The sequence below is a fragment of the Pyrenophora tritici-repentis genome, chromosome 1 (assembly GCF_003171515.1).
Source record: "Pyrenophora tritici-repentis strain M4 chromosome 1, whole genome shotgun sequence".
Classification (NCBI taxonomy): domain Eukaryota; kingdom Fungi; phylum Ascomycota; class Dothideomycetes; order Pleosporales; family Pleosporaceae; genus Pyrenophora; species Pyrenophora tritici-repentis.
Window position 1 is genome coordinate 798485 of NC_089390.1, and position 14859 is coordinate 813343.

General features: G+C 50.1%; 4 protein-coding genes across 4 annotated transcripts; 3 read left to right on the plus strand and 1 right to left on the minus strand.

Moving 5' to 3' along the window:
* Positions 1–1175: 1175 nt before the first annotated feature.
* Positions 1176–1723, plus strand: PtrM4_003060 (hydrophobin protein; the record flags this gene model as incomplete). The annotated part of the gene is made up of 2 exons (XM_001930349.1): positions 1176–1326; positions 1398–1723. The coding sequence occupies 2 exons, from the start codon at positions 1176–1178 to the stop codon at positions 1721–1723; spliced, it is 477 nt and encodes a 158-aa protein (XP_001930384.1).
* Positions 1724–3423: 1700 nt separating this feature from the next.
* On the plus strand, positions 3424–4295 carry PtrM4_003070 (CDA1, xylanase-chitin deacetylase; the record flags this gene model as incomplete). The annotated part of the gene is made up of 3 exons (XM_066102664.1): positions 3424–3531; positions 3587–4169; positions 4228–4295. The coding sequence occupies 3 exons, from the start codon at positions 3424–3426 to the stop codon at positions 4293–4295; spliced, it is 759 nt and encodes a 252-aa protein (XP_065964866.1).
* Positions 4296–5054: 759 nt separating this feature from the next.
* PtrM4_003080 (ChaA, Ca2+-H+ antiporter) lies at positions 5055–7421 on the minus strand (the record flags this gene model as incomplete). The annotated part of the gene is made up of 2 exons (XM_066102665.1): positions 5055–5293; positions 5474–7421. 2 exons carry the CDS (start codon positions 7419–7421, stop codon positions 5055–5057), a joined length of 2187 nt encoding a protein of 728 aa, XP_065964867.1.
* A 4028-nt stretch (positions 7422–11449) lies between these two features.
* Positions 11450–13308, plus strand: PtrM4_003090 (uncharacterized protein; the record flags this gene model as incomplete). The annotated part of the gene is made up of 3 exons (XM_066102666.1): positions 11450–11591; positions 11877–12452; positions 12542–13308. 3 exons carry the CDS (start codon positions 11450–11452, stop codon positions 13306–13308), a joined length of 1485 nt encoding a protein of 494 aa, XP_065964868.1.
* Positions 13309–14859: the final 1551 nt, after the last annotated feature.

Sequence of the window (14859 nt, forward strand, 5' to 3'; positions counted from 1 at the left end):
ACTTGTGTGTTTACCGACCCTCAGCACTATGGTATCCGAGCATCTCAATGCTCAATATTGTTTCAAAAGATATTATCTTTTGATTTTACATTGCCGGTTATACATCTTCTGATCACATGGCACTAGACTCCGCAACAATCAATTCAATCCGGTCACTCTCCTAGACCCACTTACCTATCTAGGTAGGGCTTAAACTCCTATAGGTAACTACTAGGCTTAAAGCGGTAATCAATCAATCCAATCTGAACCTTCTAGGACCCACTTAATTGATTGTTGCGGACTGTGCATGGCACGGTACCTTGCAGGCCTGTAGCTATATTTGAGTATCAGCCTTCCATTTGTGGATATCCAACCATTCCACCCACCATCTCTCTCGCTTAACTGTAGTCGCACAGTGTTTTTACGGGTATTACCTCCGAGCAAGGCCTGTTGTGGTTAGCCTTGTGTATCGGATCTTAGCACATGCTTTGCACATTGCCTGGCGTGAACATGTCTCGCTCTTTCCAGGCTGTTTCCTAAGGCTGTGAAAGCTCCGATACTCGGTGGAAAGCACAGGTTTTATCATCTCCTCTTTGCCAAAAGCTTTACGTTCTCCTCATCAAGAGTACACCGGTGGTTTCGCTTTGGACCCGGGGAATCATTTGAACCACCAAGTCTGCAGTGCGGGGAAAACCCATGACAATGTCATTTCTGCAACATATACAGCACATGTGAAATTTCATGGCTCTCTTACCTCCAGATCGAGCATCGAACACGCCCCTTGCCCCAGCTATCAAACACAGACTATCGAATCTCCAAGCGACGTTTGCTCTTTACCAGTCACATCGTTTGCGCTCCAGAGTCAATTTATTACCCTGCAGATGATTTTGTGGATGCGACGAACCGGACTGGCTCACGGGCCGTGGCACAGCGTCATGTCGCATCAAAACGGCCTTCAGGACGTTATAGACGAAAACAACCACAATCAAATGGACAGGAAGCACGGCGAGAGGGGAATACCAAGACTTGGGGCAGCGGTTGGGTAAGTATGGAATATGGCAAGCAGCGAGCATATAAAGAGGGTGGAGCATGGGCTTTGAAATGACCATCAACAGCAACGAGCAGTGCTTCATCATCTCATCCTCCTAATTTCACTCTCTTGAGGTCTCTGTCCTAGCACCTCTGCAACGCTCAACATGCGCTACATCGTCCTCACCTTGGCCGCCGGCGCTGCTGCCGCTCCCTTTGCTATGACTGAAACCAGCCTCTGCCCCGCCGGGTTGTACAGCAACCCTCAATGCTGCGCAACTGACGTACTTGGTGCCATCGGCCTGGACTGCGCAGTCCGTACGTCTCTCCCTTCCTTTCTTGTCCTCCTATACTGTACCCGAAAAAGAAAACTAACACCTCCAAAACAGCGGCCACTACTCCCGCCAACGTCGACGCCTTCATCAGCGGCTGTGCTGCAGGCGGCCAGCAGGCAAAGTGCTGTGTGATTCCCGTCGCTGGCCAGGATCTTCTATGCCAAGATGTCAAGGGAAGCGGTGGTGGTGGCGGAGGTGCCCCAGGTACCACTGCTACTGGTGGAGGTGGAGGTGCACCTACGAGCGTGCCTGGTGGTGGTGGTGGCGGTGCTACCTCCACTTCCTGTGAATCTAGCGCTGTTGTGACGCCGGCTCCTCAGCCTACTAAGCCTGCTCCTTCTTACCCTACGACTACTTCTGACTGCGGATGTGGCAAGTAGAGTGCTTTGGCGATCGAGGAGGGAGTTGGGATGGGATCACTCGATAGCAGCAGGTGTTGAGGTATGATTGGGCGAAAGATTGTGTAGTTGTAGTTCTACGTCAATAGTATTCGTGCTTTTGAGCTATACTCTGTTTACGCATCAAGTATCTTCGAGAAGTGAAAAGTGAAAAGCCATATGATTGGGTTAACTGAAGTAGAGGTTGTCAGCGAGCCAACCTTGAAGACCACGCTGATGATAGCGACGATTTAGATACACTAATACCAATGGCTTGCGATTCGGAAATAGACGCAACTCGCGAAAAGCAAACGTCTCGTGGCAGAAATGTGATGATCTCTGTGTGCACCATGGTGACCAACTCTAATCACTCTAGTGTTAATGCGCATTGGTCTTGTCGAGAGCGGCTATACTTACACACATCGATCACTTAGGCATGCCAGCTCAGGTCTCTGGTCAGGTTTAGAGGATTTGGATCAAAATGACAAATGCTGGGTGGCGATTAGCATGTGTTGTCCAATCTTCCACGAGCTTCTCATCGAAAAGCTTTTCGCTCGTTTTCCAGTCTTCACTTCCCAATGCAACACCCCCAGTATATATAGTAATTAACTCTACTAGTTCTCATCAAGTAGAAACTACAGCCTCATGGGTTATATTGGGACATGGAAGGGTGCCCTGGTTTACCTGTGAGGACGTGGAACGGAGAGCGATAAGACTGGACGGTGGTCCATCCAACGAAAGGTCGGCAGCCTTCGTATGCTTGATTTTTGCTTTGTGCTCTCGTTCGAATCACTGCTGTGTTAGTATCATGATTCTTTGTCTTTTACCTCTAATTCGAATCACCGCTATGTCGTAGTAACAGTGGGGGGTTTTTTTGAAGGTTTACAGGGCGATCCGAACAAAGTCTCTCTGGGTTCACGAAGGATATTTGCGTTACCACCACTAAGGCTGACGATAGTAAGTGATAGCAGTGTTTGGATTTGCAAGTACCAGGTGTGGCCAGTTTAGGGCACAGGCATCGCCTTTAAGTTAGCGGGCTGTGGAGATAGCGGGTCAGAGGCTTGTCGGAGAAGCTTAAAACTCTTGCCCTCCAGCTGCTACCATGAAATCGCTAGGTAGCTGGAACGGCAATACTGCGCATAAGATTACGACCCGACCCGCACGATGCAGCACATACATGGTGTTCGAAAGCACCAGCCCCATGATCAAATCAACGTCGAACCACACCAATCTCCGGTTCTGACGTGAGGCTCCACATGGCGCTTTGCCAAGCTTCCCCAGACCCATTGATTAGCCGGCGGCATCATGAAGATGCGGATCGGAGAATACATATATACCCTAGCCTCGGGCGGAAGGAACGTCTTTTCTTGCTTCATTCTGGTTCTTGGGCCCTAAAATAGTGTTTACAGGTGAATGATGAGGCTCTGCAGCTCCGGCGGCCTAAGCCGCATCCCTAGTCCGCTCTAGCGAGGACAACCATGTTTCAGAAAACTCGAACACCAATATATCGAACGGCAGATGTCGTGATTCCCGAGCCTATGGTCGAAACATGTCGTTTACCATAAACGAGCTAAGGCTACCGGAATGGCCACAGTACTTCCGGTGGGACCTTGGCATTCAATCATACATAAGCCTGACGAGATGCAATCACCTTCTGCGCTCAGCAAAATCGAGACTTTACACACGTTTCGCTTCTCACCAAAATGGGTCTCAAGTCTATCCTCGTTGCAGCCCTGGCTGCTGTTGCCATCGCCAAGCCAGTTCCTGATCCGCTCAGCATGATGAAGCGGGCTGGCCCTGCCGCCGGACAGGTACGTTAGTCAACAAGCCCCCCCTGAAAACATAAGTCAACGAAAAACCTCCCAGGTCATCACCAAGTGCGCGGCTCCCGGCCAGATCGCTCTTGCATACGACGATGGCCCATCGGGCAACACGCAAAAGCTCGTTGATACGCTCAATGCTGGCGGCGCAAAAGGCACCTTTTTCGTAACCGGCACCCTATACGGCTGCATCTACAACCAAAAGACGGCGCTGCAGAACGCATACAAATCGGGCCACCAAATCGCCTCGCACTCGTGGTCGCACCCGCCAAACTTTGGCTCCCTGTCTACAAACGACCTCACGACGCAAATGACGCGTCTCGACCAGGCCCTCGTCAACATCATCGGCAAGAAACCGACGTACATGCGTCCCCCGTACCTTGCTACCGGTGGAAACGTGCTCCCCACTATGCGCACTCTGGGGTACCGTGTCATCACTAATGATGTGGATAGCGGGGATTGGTCTGGCAACACGCCGCAGCAGAGTCAGCAGAAGTTTCAGCAGGCGGGCACGAGCGGTAATGGGCATATTCCGCTTATGCACGAGACGTATGCTTCGACTGTTAACACGCTTACCCCGTGGTTGATTACCTGGGCTAAGAACAACAACTTGAAGCTTGTTACTGTTGGTAAGTTTGCATCCTGGTTGATTGAGATCTAGGTGAATGCTAACGTTTTTTGTGCTAGCTGAGTGCTTGGGCGATAGTGCCGGTGCGTATACGAGTGGTACTCCCAACGGTGCTTCATCTTGCTAGATGCATCTGTGTGGCTGTTTATTCTTCTGTGGAGTCCTTCGCGGGCTCCCTCTACCTTCTTGTATATCTTTTCTGGCCCCCTTACCTTCACATATATACTAGATCAACGTGCAACAACAGCTGTATACGGCTTGTTTCTCATATGGAAAATTCTTACTCAACGTGATTGCGTTGTCAGGAAGCTCGTGCCGCAAGCATCCATGTACACATGTGCTCGATGCGACAGTTACATCGTGCACACCACTTCTTTTCGCAACGAAGCTATGCATGTGTAGATGATACGTAGTGCTATGCAGATTTACTTTTAGACAAACATATTGGTATAATCTAGGACATGGTCGCCGATATATCGGTGAGCCACATGGAAAAGCAAGCATGATGCTTTGGGACAACATCAGAGCTTCTGATTGTTGGGAAGCTTGTTCGTGAACAAGCAACGCCAAGCAGAGTAGACAGGACATCACCTAAACGCCAAGCAAGGAGAATAACAGAGTATCATAGCGAGTCGTGCCTCGCGCGCAACAATCATGTGTCAATTTGAGGACCTGTGAGTCGCAAAGCTATTAAAGTTTCTGTAGGGACCGTGAACATATTAAGATGAGACATGAAAAGAGAACCCCCCTCAACCTCCAGGCGAGAGCGGGCATCTCACGATGCCACTCGACCGCCAGCTTGCGGTGATGCCGCAAAACTAAGACCAGCCCGCTGTGATGCGATTTTACTCGAACCACGAGCGCGCGTATCTTGCCGAATAACGCCCTACATGGCGATCATTCTCTTCACCATGGCCTGAGCAAAGTCTACCACCTGCTTGTTGTTGACGTTGGTGCAGCGATGCTCGTTACCGCCAATAGCGCTAGCATCGCAACCATCGGGGTAGAAGAAACTCGCCAACGCGATAATGATGTAGGCTGCAATGAGCAGACTACCTTCGAGGTAATTACTGCGGCCATCCAACACCAAGAAGTTAACTACAAGGACAGTGACAAACAATGCGACTGTTTCAAAGATGTTGAAGTAAAGAGTCATCTCCTTGCCCATGGCCCAGCCAAGGATGACGATAACAGGCGTAATGAAGATGGCGATTTGGATAGACGAACCGACAGCGATACCGATAGCTAAGTCCATCTTGTTCTTCATGGCGACAGAGACGGCTGTAACGTGCTCCGCAGCGTTACCGACAATAGGTAGGATAATGAGACCGATGAAAGCTTGACTGATGCCAGAAGTTTCCACCATGGGTTCGATGGCATCACTCATAAAATCAGCGCAAACAGCGACGAGACCAGTACTAATCAAGAGCATGAATATGGCTGCCTTGATAGACATACTGGGTGTGTCGTCGTCTTCATCATCCTCATTGGGAGACATGGATGCATTGGAGGAGACGGTAGGACCATTGGCTGCACTGTTCATGGGGTGGGCGCGACCAATCTGATCCGGCAGCGACTTGGAGCGGCGGAGCGGAGCGGCACGTAGAGGTGTGTTGTCGCGCGGGGCTGCCATGCGGATATTAGGTGCTGGACCACCCAGCGGGGCCAGATTCTGAGGATTGGAAAAGACATTGTTGGAAAGCAGCGATGGAAGGGCAGGGCGGTTGTATTTGCGTGCGTTCATCGGAGAGATGGTACCTTGCTGGATGTCCTCAGCAAAGGCAACCTTGGGTGCCGGCTCAGCCGGAACAACCTCTTTCTCGGGGATAGTGTCAACGCGGTTGCGATTACGGCGGTCCTTGTGGCTCTTCCTATGCTTGCGTCGCTCCTTCTTTGTCTTCGACTGCGAGGTATGCGTGGAAGCGGCTTCAAAGTCGCGAACGACGGGGGCATATTGATCGTTGTCGGCTTCATCGCCACTCATGACGTCAAAGGAATGGCGACGAGAGGGAACAATAGTTGTCGTATTGGCAGTGACTACACTATTCGTCCTCTCCCTCTCGGTCTCGAAGGGACTCTGGTGATGCTCGCCAGATGGAGAGCTAACGCCCGAAAGCCCACTGCCATCTTTGGAGCTGGAGCTAGACTTGCGACGCAGCCTTTTGACCATACGCTTGGCCTTCCTCTTCATGGTGCCGTCAGATTTGGAAGAGCCGTCGCTGTCACTGGAGCTGGAGCTGGATGACGAATCCGAGCTGGACGAGTCGAATGCACCGGCGAGAACACCAGGGTGCGACTCCTCATCGATGATGTGTTGTGGCGTGCTAGCGTAGAGGTATCTGTGACTCTTGAGCTGAAAGAGTAGATACAGGCCGTAGACAAGCAACAAGATGATACTAGTGCCACGACTGACGGCTAGGGTCTCATGATCAGCGATGGCATTGTCCTCAAAGGCGGCGTGGAATGCGGTCGGTAGTAGAAGACTCATGACGGCAAGCGCCAACATAACGCCACTCATCTGAGTGACGGTGTTGTTGTAGACCTGCTCCTGATACTTCAGACCCCCAAGAAGGAAGGCCATTCCCAGAATAAGGAGCAGGTTGGCGAGAATGGATCCAAGCAGAGACGCCTGCACGACCTCGATTTGGCCAGAGGCGAGCAGGATGATGAAGAGAATCAACTCGACAGCGTTTCCGAAGGATACATTGAGCAGTGCACCGAGGGCGTCTCCAACGCGGGCAGCCACGACTTCGGTCGCGTGGGCGAGCAGGCCAGCCAATGGAATGATGGCGATGGCGTTCATGGAGAATACAATCTCGGGCTTCAATTCGGCAAGCTTGACAGCGATACCGAGAGGCACAAAGACCAGCAGGACGTTAATCCAGCTATGGGTGATGGCATTCTTGGTGTGTGAGATGAATCGGATACTTCCGTTCTTGATGCGCACTGGCGAATAGAACGGAAGCTTGTCCGATCCTATGGCGGAAGGCGTCTCTCCGTTGGCTGCGGTATTGACTGGGCCGTTGGCGTTGGCCTTATGCGTGTTGGTGCCATGACTAGCCTTGGCAGCGAACTTCTCGTTGTTGACGTCGCTGTGGTTGTGTGGGTTGCTGCCATTTCGGACAAAGTGATGGGTGTTGTTGTTGGGACTATGGGTCGGTAAGACGTCGCGCTCAGTCTTGCGTCCCAAGCCAAGCGCAGATGCTGCCTTAGACTTGAAGCTGCGTATAGAGGGGTCGTCGGGTTCTCCCATCGGTTTTGGTGTGTAAGTTTGTAGGGAGGGGTGAGTACAAAGTTGTACTTTGGGAATGTACGATAGTCAGGGAGGCCAAGTGAGCGAGGGCGATGGGCGACGCCTTATCTGCGCGCGGCACGCTTAGCCGGCTTGGGGCACTGCCGATCACCGTGGACCCTGCTAACGCGGTAGCCTACTTACACGCCGACTATTCGCACAGCCTCGGTGGCGCACCACTGCGTCTTGTTTGGTGTGTGAATGTGGCTAGCGCGCTGGAAGCTACTAGACCATGGGTGACGTTGGTGATCCAAGGGTAAACGTACGGCTCGTTGAAATCAAGAATTGCCGTGTTGAGAACCAGTTCGCACTTTCCGGTGTGTTATTCCGGGGGAGGGCGCCACTCCCCGGTAAGGGCTGAGGGAAAGAACGAGGCGGCGAGTAGGAAGCGGCGACGGATAGCGACCCACTCCCCACACAAGGTTGCCCAGCAATGCGACAATAGCTACGTCATTCAAACCATATCTCGTCCACCGCAACGTATCATTCAGCCTCACAAAGCTCATCAGCAAAGGAGCCAGACAAACTTCGGCCCTCTCTCTAAAATTCCTGATGCATCTTAATCTTGCTCTAGTTCGTGTGACGTGCGATGCAATCAGCAGACTAGTTACTTAGCTTACATTCTAGACTGCGCATGTTGCCTCATAATGCAGGGATCCTGCTGGTGAGCACGTAGTTCGTCACTATCTTAGCAGCCATGACTACACACCAGCCAGTCCACAGCTAACCTGTATCGCGTCCTACCCACCACATATGAACTTAATTTCCGCTCGTACTACTGGAGGGTAGTTAAATCGTCAGTACTGACATGTGAAATAAATTCAACTTGTATATGTTGATTGTGTGACTGCAGTGTATTCATCATGTGAAGTCGCTCAAGCCCATATCAGTGGACGAGTGTGGTGCGATGCAAGCTCACCGGCCATGCTCTTTCGCCCTTCCACCATCGTCGCGCCATCCTCAGCTCACTCCGCTTGCCCACTCCTCAACCCTCACCTCACGTTAAATTCGTAACATTTTCCTTGGCATAGCAGCCACAAGTCTCCCCCACCCAAGTCTGCGCCGCCTCTCTTCCCACTTCCCTCAGTCATTAGAGCACACCTGTGCGCCGCCAGCATGCACCTTCTCCATCTGCCGCCAGAGATATTCGGCGATATTGTACACGAATACGTGCATAGCAATGCGTGGGAAGACGCAGCAAAATTGCGAACTGTATGCAGAGTATTCGCCAAAGCAATCCTCGATGACATGACCGGCTGTTATCCACTCAGCCGCTATAAGAAATACGACTTGTCAGGAATAGCCGCCTATGGAAAAGTATGCTGAGCGTCAATATGCACACTATTCTTGATTACATAGAAGCTATGGTAGACTTCCTCATGAATCTTGCGTCGAACAAGAGCCAACCAACGCGTGAGCAATACTGACTAGCACTTTGCAAAGCTGTAGCGTGGCGCTCTGCTTCCTCTACTCATAGAGTGGTACCTCCCTTATTTGACAGAGCTCCAGGCCATTGCGGCAAAACGTCAATGGGTAGCATGGGCCATCGAATCAGGAAATATCGAGGTTCTACGTCTATGTTGGAAAAAGCCTAACAATCATCCCTATCTCTGCAAACCGACTCACTGGGACACAAAGACATCGTAGAATACTTCATCACCACAGCCCCGACAATCATCACCTCGCCCGCTAAACACTTATGCGACGACAAGAAGTTTTGTTATTTGATCTGCGGGCTCCGGGCAGCAGTATCCCGTGGCTGGCTCCAGACTGCAAAGCTACTCTTGGACCAGGGAGCTGACGCAAATGGGGTCCGCGAGGAAATCGATGACCGGCCTGGGACGGCCGTGCGGTTGGCTGTTGTTCGAGATAACGTAGATATGGTCATGTTGTTGCTAGTTTACGGTGCTGTGGTACCAGGTGACATGGTCGTCTACCCAAAGGCAAACAGTGTAATGGCAAGGGTTGCGCGAGAGGCTTGGGAACAACAGCAGCGAGGCTAGAAGCAGAAGTGGACGAGGAAGCGTGTTTAGTGTACATTGCCTGTTCGACAAATACATCTTATATGGCTCAAAGTATGTCCCTTGCCATTCGTTACCAAGCGATGTGTAGCTTATTTACACGTGCTCTGACACACACAACTAAAAGGGACTCAAGCCAATAAGAGACCGGGAGCACAAACTAGCAACGTGTAAGCAAGAAAGAGATTCTGAATAGAAAACCTATTAGCATGATATACAAAAATGCTTCTGACGTCATCTGTGTCTGTGTGGCTTGTCTCTTGTTGCTTGGCCCAACGACCTCAGTAACTCCTGAATTTCCTTCACTGGTGCCATGTTCGCTCAAGATATGTCCCTAATTCTATACGTTCTGATCAGGCCGGTGCGCTTGGAGTAAATCAGGTCGGCATCGTACCACTGCTACTTTGGTGCAGGGTTGGGCTGATCAGGCCTTTCTCAACGGGGTAGCAAGCAGTTAACAGCAGATCGCATTTGTTTTAAAATCGCGTACCGGAATCTCCGAGATGAAGAGCATGCATTTATCTGGCATGGTTGGCTATATTGCCCTGTGTCGTCATGGTTCGAGTTTATGCGCAGGCACCCGGATGACATGAAATACTTGACATACCATCAATCACTGAAGGTACCATTGAAAATCGCGTCGCAATTACAGAGATATTACGGGCGCTGTCACAAGTGACCGCACGCCGCTCCCGGTGCGAGGCGCACTATTTTACTCAAGTAGAGAAGTGTGTGGAGAAATCATCCCCGCATCAAACAATCTTTGTAGTGGTTTAGCTCCTCTGAGTCTTCCACTCTCACATGCCTACATACGGGTTGAATGTCATCATGCTGGTGCTCAATCTGCGCTCTTGCAGGTATATCCAGACCCTTGGCTTGGGCTACTCAGCAACCCTTGGTTCATCCAGAGACCTTTGAACAGCGCAGTTGTGCTTCAAACAGGCTCTGGCGATAATGGAAGCGCCTAGTGATATTGATGAAGGTGGAAAAAACGTGTGAGAACTTGTTGTATTGGAGCTACGGGAGGAGGGAGAATATCTACAGTGCGCGCACGGAGCAGCTGACTAATCAGTGCCTGGCCAATCAGAGCACGGGAAGCCTGATTCACCGTGAATACTAGTGAAGGCTCTCACCGCGTCTCGACAGATATAACATACTTGACGGCGACGGTATCGGTAAACCCTGGTGTCCAATTCCTGATAGGCGTATTTGGCGCCTACAGTAAATTTTGTACACTAGGATGTCAAGTATTTCATGTCACCTAGATGGACGTCACAAGGAACCTATTGCCTAGCTAGGTAGTCCCAGGCTTTTTTGTGAAAAGCAATTATTGCGGCGTGAACTGACACATTTAGATCCGGAAGGTCCTCCAACTTGCAGGCCGTCGGCCAGTACCCAAGGGCTACGAAACTGTTCCTTCCTGTGAATAGAGCCACTGTGACACCCCGCGAAACCTCACAATCGGTCGACCATATTCAGGAAATGGGGTTGACCCTGGAGATGATATGGGAAATCTCCCCGCTACATGTACTGAATGCATCGGAGTGTTCTACAATTATCACGTCTTGTCTGGGCATGAATGAGGCAGGCTCGATAGTGTTGAAAACTTGGTTTAGGCGCTGGTCGTCACGCACCGATAATCGATGTGCGGGAGCAGGGGTGGGTGACGCTAATTCAAAAAAAAAAGACTAGGCAGACTTTGACTTGCTCTCTTCATCGTTCTATGTTTTTGGTTGTGCAATATTTAGTGTACCATGGCTCAGCTTGGGACGCAGCTGACCGTTCCCCATATGAGTCACACCTTGCGGCAGCGCTGGGCTTATCGGCAAACCCTCAACCTTAGCAAGGTTCATTGCGCGTTCCTCGTGTATGACCACAACCCTGGAATTATCATAGCCATATTATTTTGGCGTTCTCCCTGCGTTAATTAAACGTTGTGTGCCGTGCGTCACTCTCAAGCCCCGTAACATGGCGTCCAAGCAGTTTGCTCACTGGAACGGGTTTCCGTTCATGACTGCTCCGAGAACAAGGTACTACTCTGCGCAGCTACAATCGGCTTTTTTCCGTCTTCCTCGTGAAATTCGAGATGCTGTTTACGACTACTACCTCGGTGAAGATAGATATCACTACGACAGCGAAACTGGCAAGATGCTCTACTAGAGCCCTAGTCTTAGGCTAAAGCAGTTCGTTCCCCTTAGTTTGATAATCACCTGTCGAATCGCCGCCGAAGAGATAAAGCACAAGCCCTTCCAAAAAGTCCATTCCAATACGCATCATTCACTAAACGACAGGTGTACCTACATATACTTATCCTCTCGAGCAGGGTGATTTAAATGCTGTAAGCCTTCTTGTCCGTGTTAGAAATTATCTCATAACTAACGCAATACTGCGATAGTATTGTTGTACATTAAACGACAAAAACGAAAGGTGCTAGTTAATGTAGCCGGTCTGTTACAGCATGATGACTTTGTTAATATCTACACTCAGTATCCCTCGGTCAAAGTTTGGTTCAACACCCCCTTGCGGCAATCAGTGGTAGAGCGAGTGGACAAGCTCGCGAATTCTGAAAGCTGGGTGGACGACATCGCACGCCAAGCATTCAGTAATGCTCTTCAGCATGCACTATTATTGGCAAAGAGCCAAAATCCCACGGAATTTGCGAAGCTTGCCTGTGAGGTGTTTGGCACACGCCAATGCCCCATTCCAGTCTATGATAATCTGGGTTCAGAGATCAACTTTTTCATAGAAGAAGCTCTATACGGCATTTTCTCCTGGCACCCGGCGCCTTGGAGTATGCCAAAGGATGACGAGGTGAAAAATCTGGAAGCCCTCATCTGTCGGCCAGAACACACTGACGACGGGCTACCCATCAAAGACGAAAGTGACCGCTGCTTCCGGAACATAGCGCTTCATATCAAGGCAGCTAAAGAGCGATGGTTTTTCTCTGCTGCATCCATCGCCATTGACTTTTGTAAGTAACAAGTCCTAATATCAACTGCCGGTTACAAGCAACTAGTCGCGTTTCAACGGTATCACTATGAACACTGCTGATTTTATTAGTACAACGACTGCCAGTCGAAAGACGGCACAATATGCGCAAAATGGTACTTTACGAAGACTTCAAAGCTGTGTGTCGTCCCGAATGCCATGCACGAGGTCTCATACCGTTTTGCCTTGAAAACCTAGAGCTCCGTATCGAAAGGCATATCAGCTTATTTGGTAACCTTCTCCCGGAAGGCTTCTATTCGCGTAATACTGTACGTCACGATTCGGCATGGCTGTTGAGCTCAGTGTGCTTTTGCGTGATTATTCCCTGGTTTGAAGAAGCTTTGTGTCTCTCAATTCATGGCATGCCCACCGGTTCCTTCACACTCGTTCTTGATGGGACGACTAGGGAGTCCTTTGAGATCTGGAAGCTTCTCAAATATGCCGCCGCTACTCAAGAGGCGCGAATGCGGCAACTACAGCTCACCGGGGCTTCTCCGCCGATTAGATACCTGCCTCCATCATACCGAGATTGCTGGGATCTACCGATAAGCTTTGCAGACACGATCCGCGATATTGTTGAAGGCAATTCGATCATCAAATTCGACGGCGACGTGTGTGATGTATGGGACTCGGAATCGTTCTTCTTTGAACGTAAAGATTGGACAAATGATAAATGGTATAAGGATTGGGTGGAGAGCGTTTTGCACTACGGAATAGGAACAACATTTTTCCAGAGAGAAAGTCGACGGTACTACATCCAGCCCGTAGCACTCAGGACAACATACACGGTGGTTCGAAATAAAAGGAGAGCTACCAGGTCACCAGATCTTTCGGGGTGAAGCATGGACTCACTTCACGGTTCCGAGGTAGAAAAGTAGTATGAAAGACTCTATCAATGGACATATTCGTAGAAACAACAAAACAACAAGCAGTTTGCCGAATGCCCATGATTTTTTACGGACTGTTACCGAAAAATAACCATATTATCAGACATGAACTGGGGAGGAGTATGAGCAGGACTTCAATGCTTAGGCAGTCTTTCAGCTATTGTTGGTATTCTAGGGTCAAATTTTAGACAGATATGTTTACCATACAAGATTCTTTGCATTTGTCCTGTGCTCTTGATGGTATATAAGAGGGTGAAGAAGGTGTTATGCAGATACTTCACGCGAATTTTGGCTGCATTGGATGAATGTGGGCTATGTAGTCCTAGGTGCACTGCATAGAGATGTTCCTACTTCTACTGCGTCGATTTCACCGCGAATTGATCTCAAATTGAGCACGGCTATCATTCTTTTCCACTGGAGGGACGGACCTGTCATCGTAAATCGGTCGCCGGTGAGCAAGGTCCGACTGTTGCCGTCGTTCCGCACATTGATTGATTCCTACGACCGCTTCGTAGTTGAGCTGAGCTTCACAAGGGCCAAGTCTGGACCCAGAGCAAAAGCTGCGAGCCCTACCTGAGTAAGCCGAAACGGGATCTTGCCCAGGTGGGCTGGACCCTTCAGTGGTGCATGATCGATCGCGGCTTGACTGACCCGCAACATTGACCCTCGGCATGCGCATCGTACTCCACTGGCTTGTTCATTTGGTATATGCACCCAGGTGTCATGAAATACTGGACATACTAGTGTAAAAAAGCCACTGTAGTCGCCAGACAAGTCTATTGGGTGCTTGCCCACACTGTCCAGTATTTTATGTCACCCAGGTGTATGATATATCCAACCCATGTGTTGGTATGGGAAAGGCGCTCAGTCATTGTTCCTTGTGAGTCATAGCCATGAGTCTAAACCGGAGGCGCAGCGGACGTGTCAGCCAATGCGCGCGTCAACCATGGGGCTTCCGCGCACTATGAACCACAGTACCGCTATCTTGGTGCAACTCCGCGAGGAGTCATCGATAATGAGCCGCCAAAATTCTGGAGTACTCACCATCACATATATATCTCATTTAGTCGTCGTTGTACTGTTGTGCCTTGCACAAAATTCACGATGGCTTCTAACAAGGTCGGATACAAGAAGTTCGCTCACTGGAATATGTTTCCATTCATGACGACCCCACGGACAAACTCCTATCTCAGACAAACGCAATCACCGTTTTTTTGTCTTCCACGAGAGATCCGCGATGCCATCTATGATTATTATAGTCAAGGCCGAGAAGAGTATGTCTACAATAAGGATACCAACAAACTGCATTATCGAGACGCGGCTGCTCAGCACGAGGGTCTTGGTCTCATGATCACATGCAGGATCGCGGCAGACGAGATTTTGAAGGGTCTCTACATGATGTCTTCTCCTGGAGACCAGATCCATGGATAATCCCCGCTGATAGCGAGCTTGCCAGGATGGAAGCGTTGGCGTGCCAACCCGATGAAGAGGGTCTCATGCATA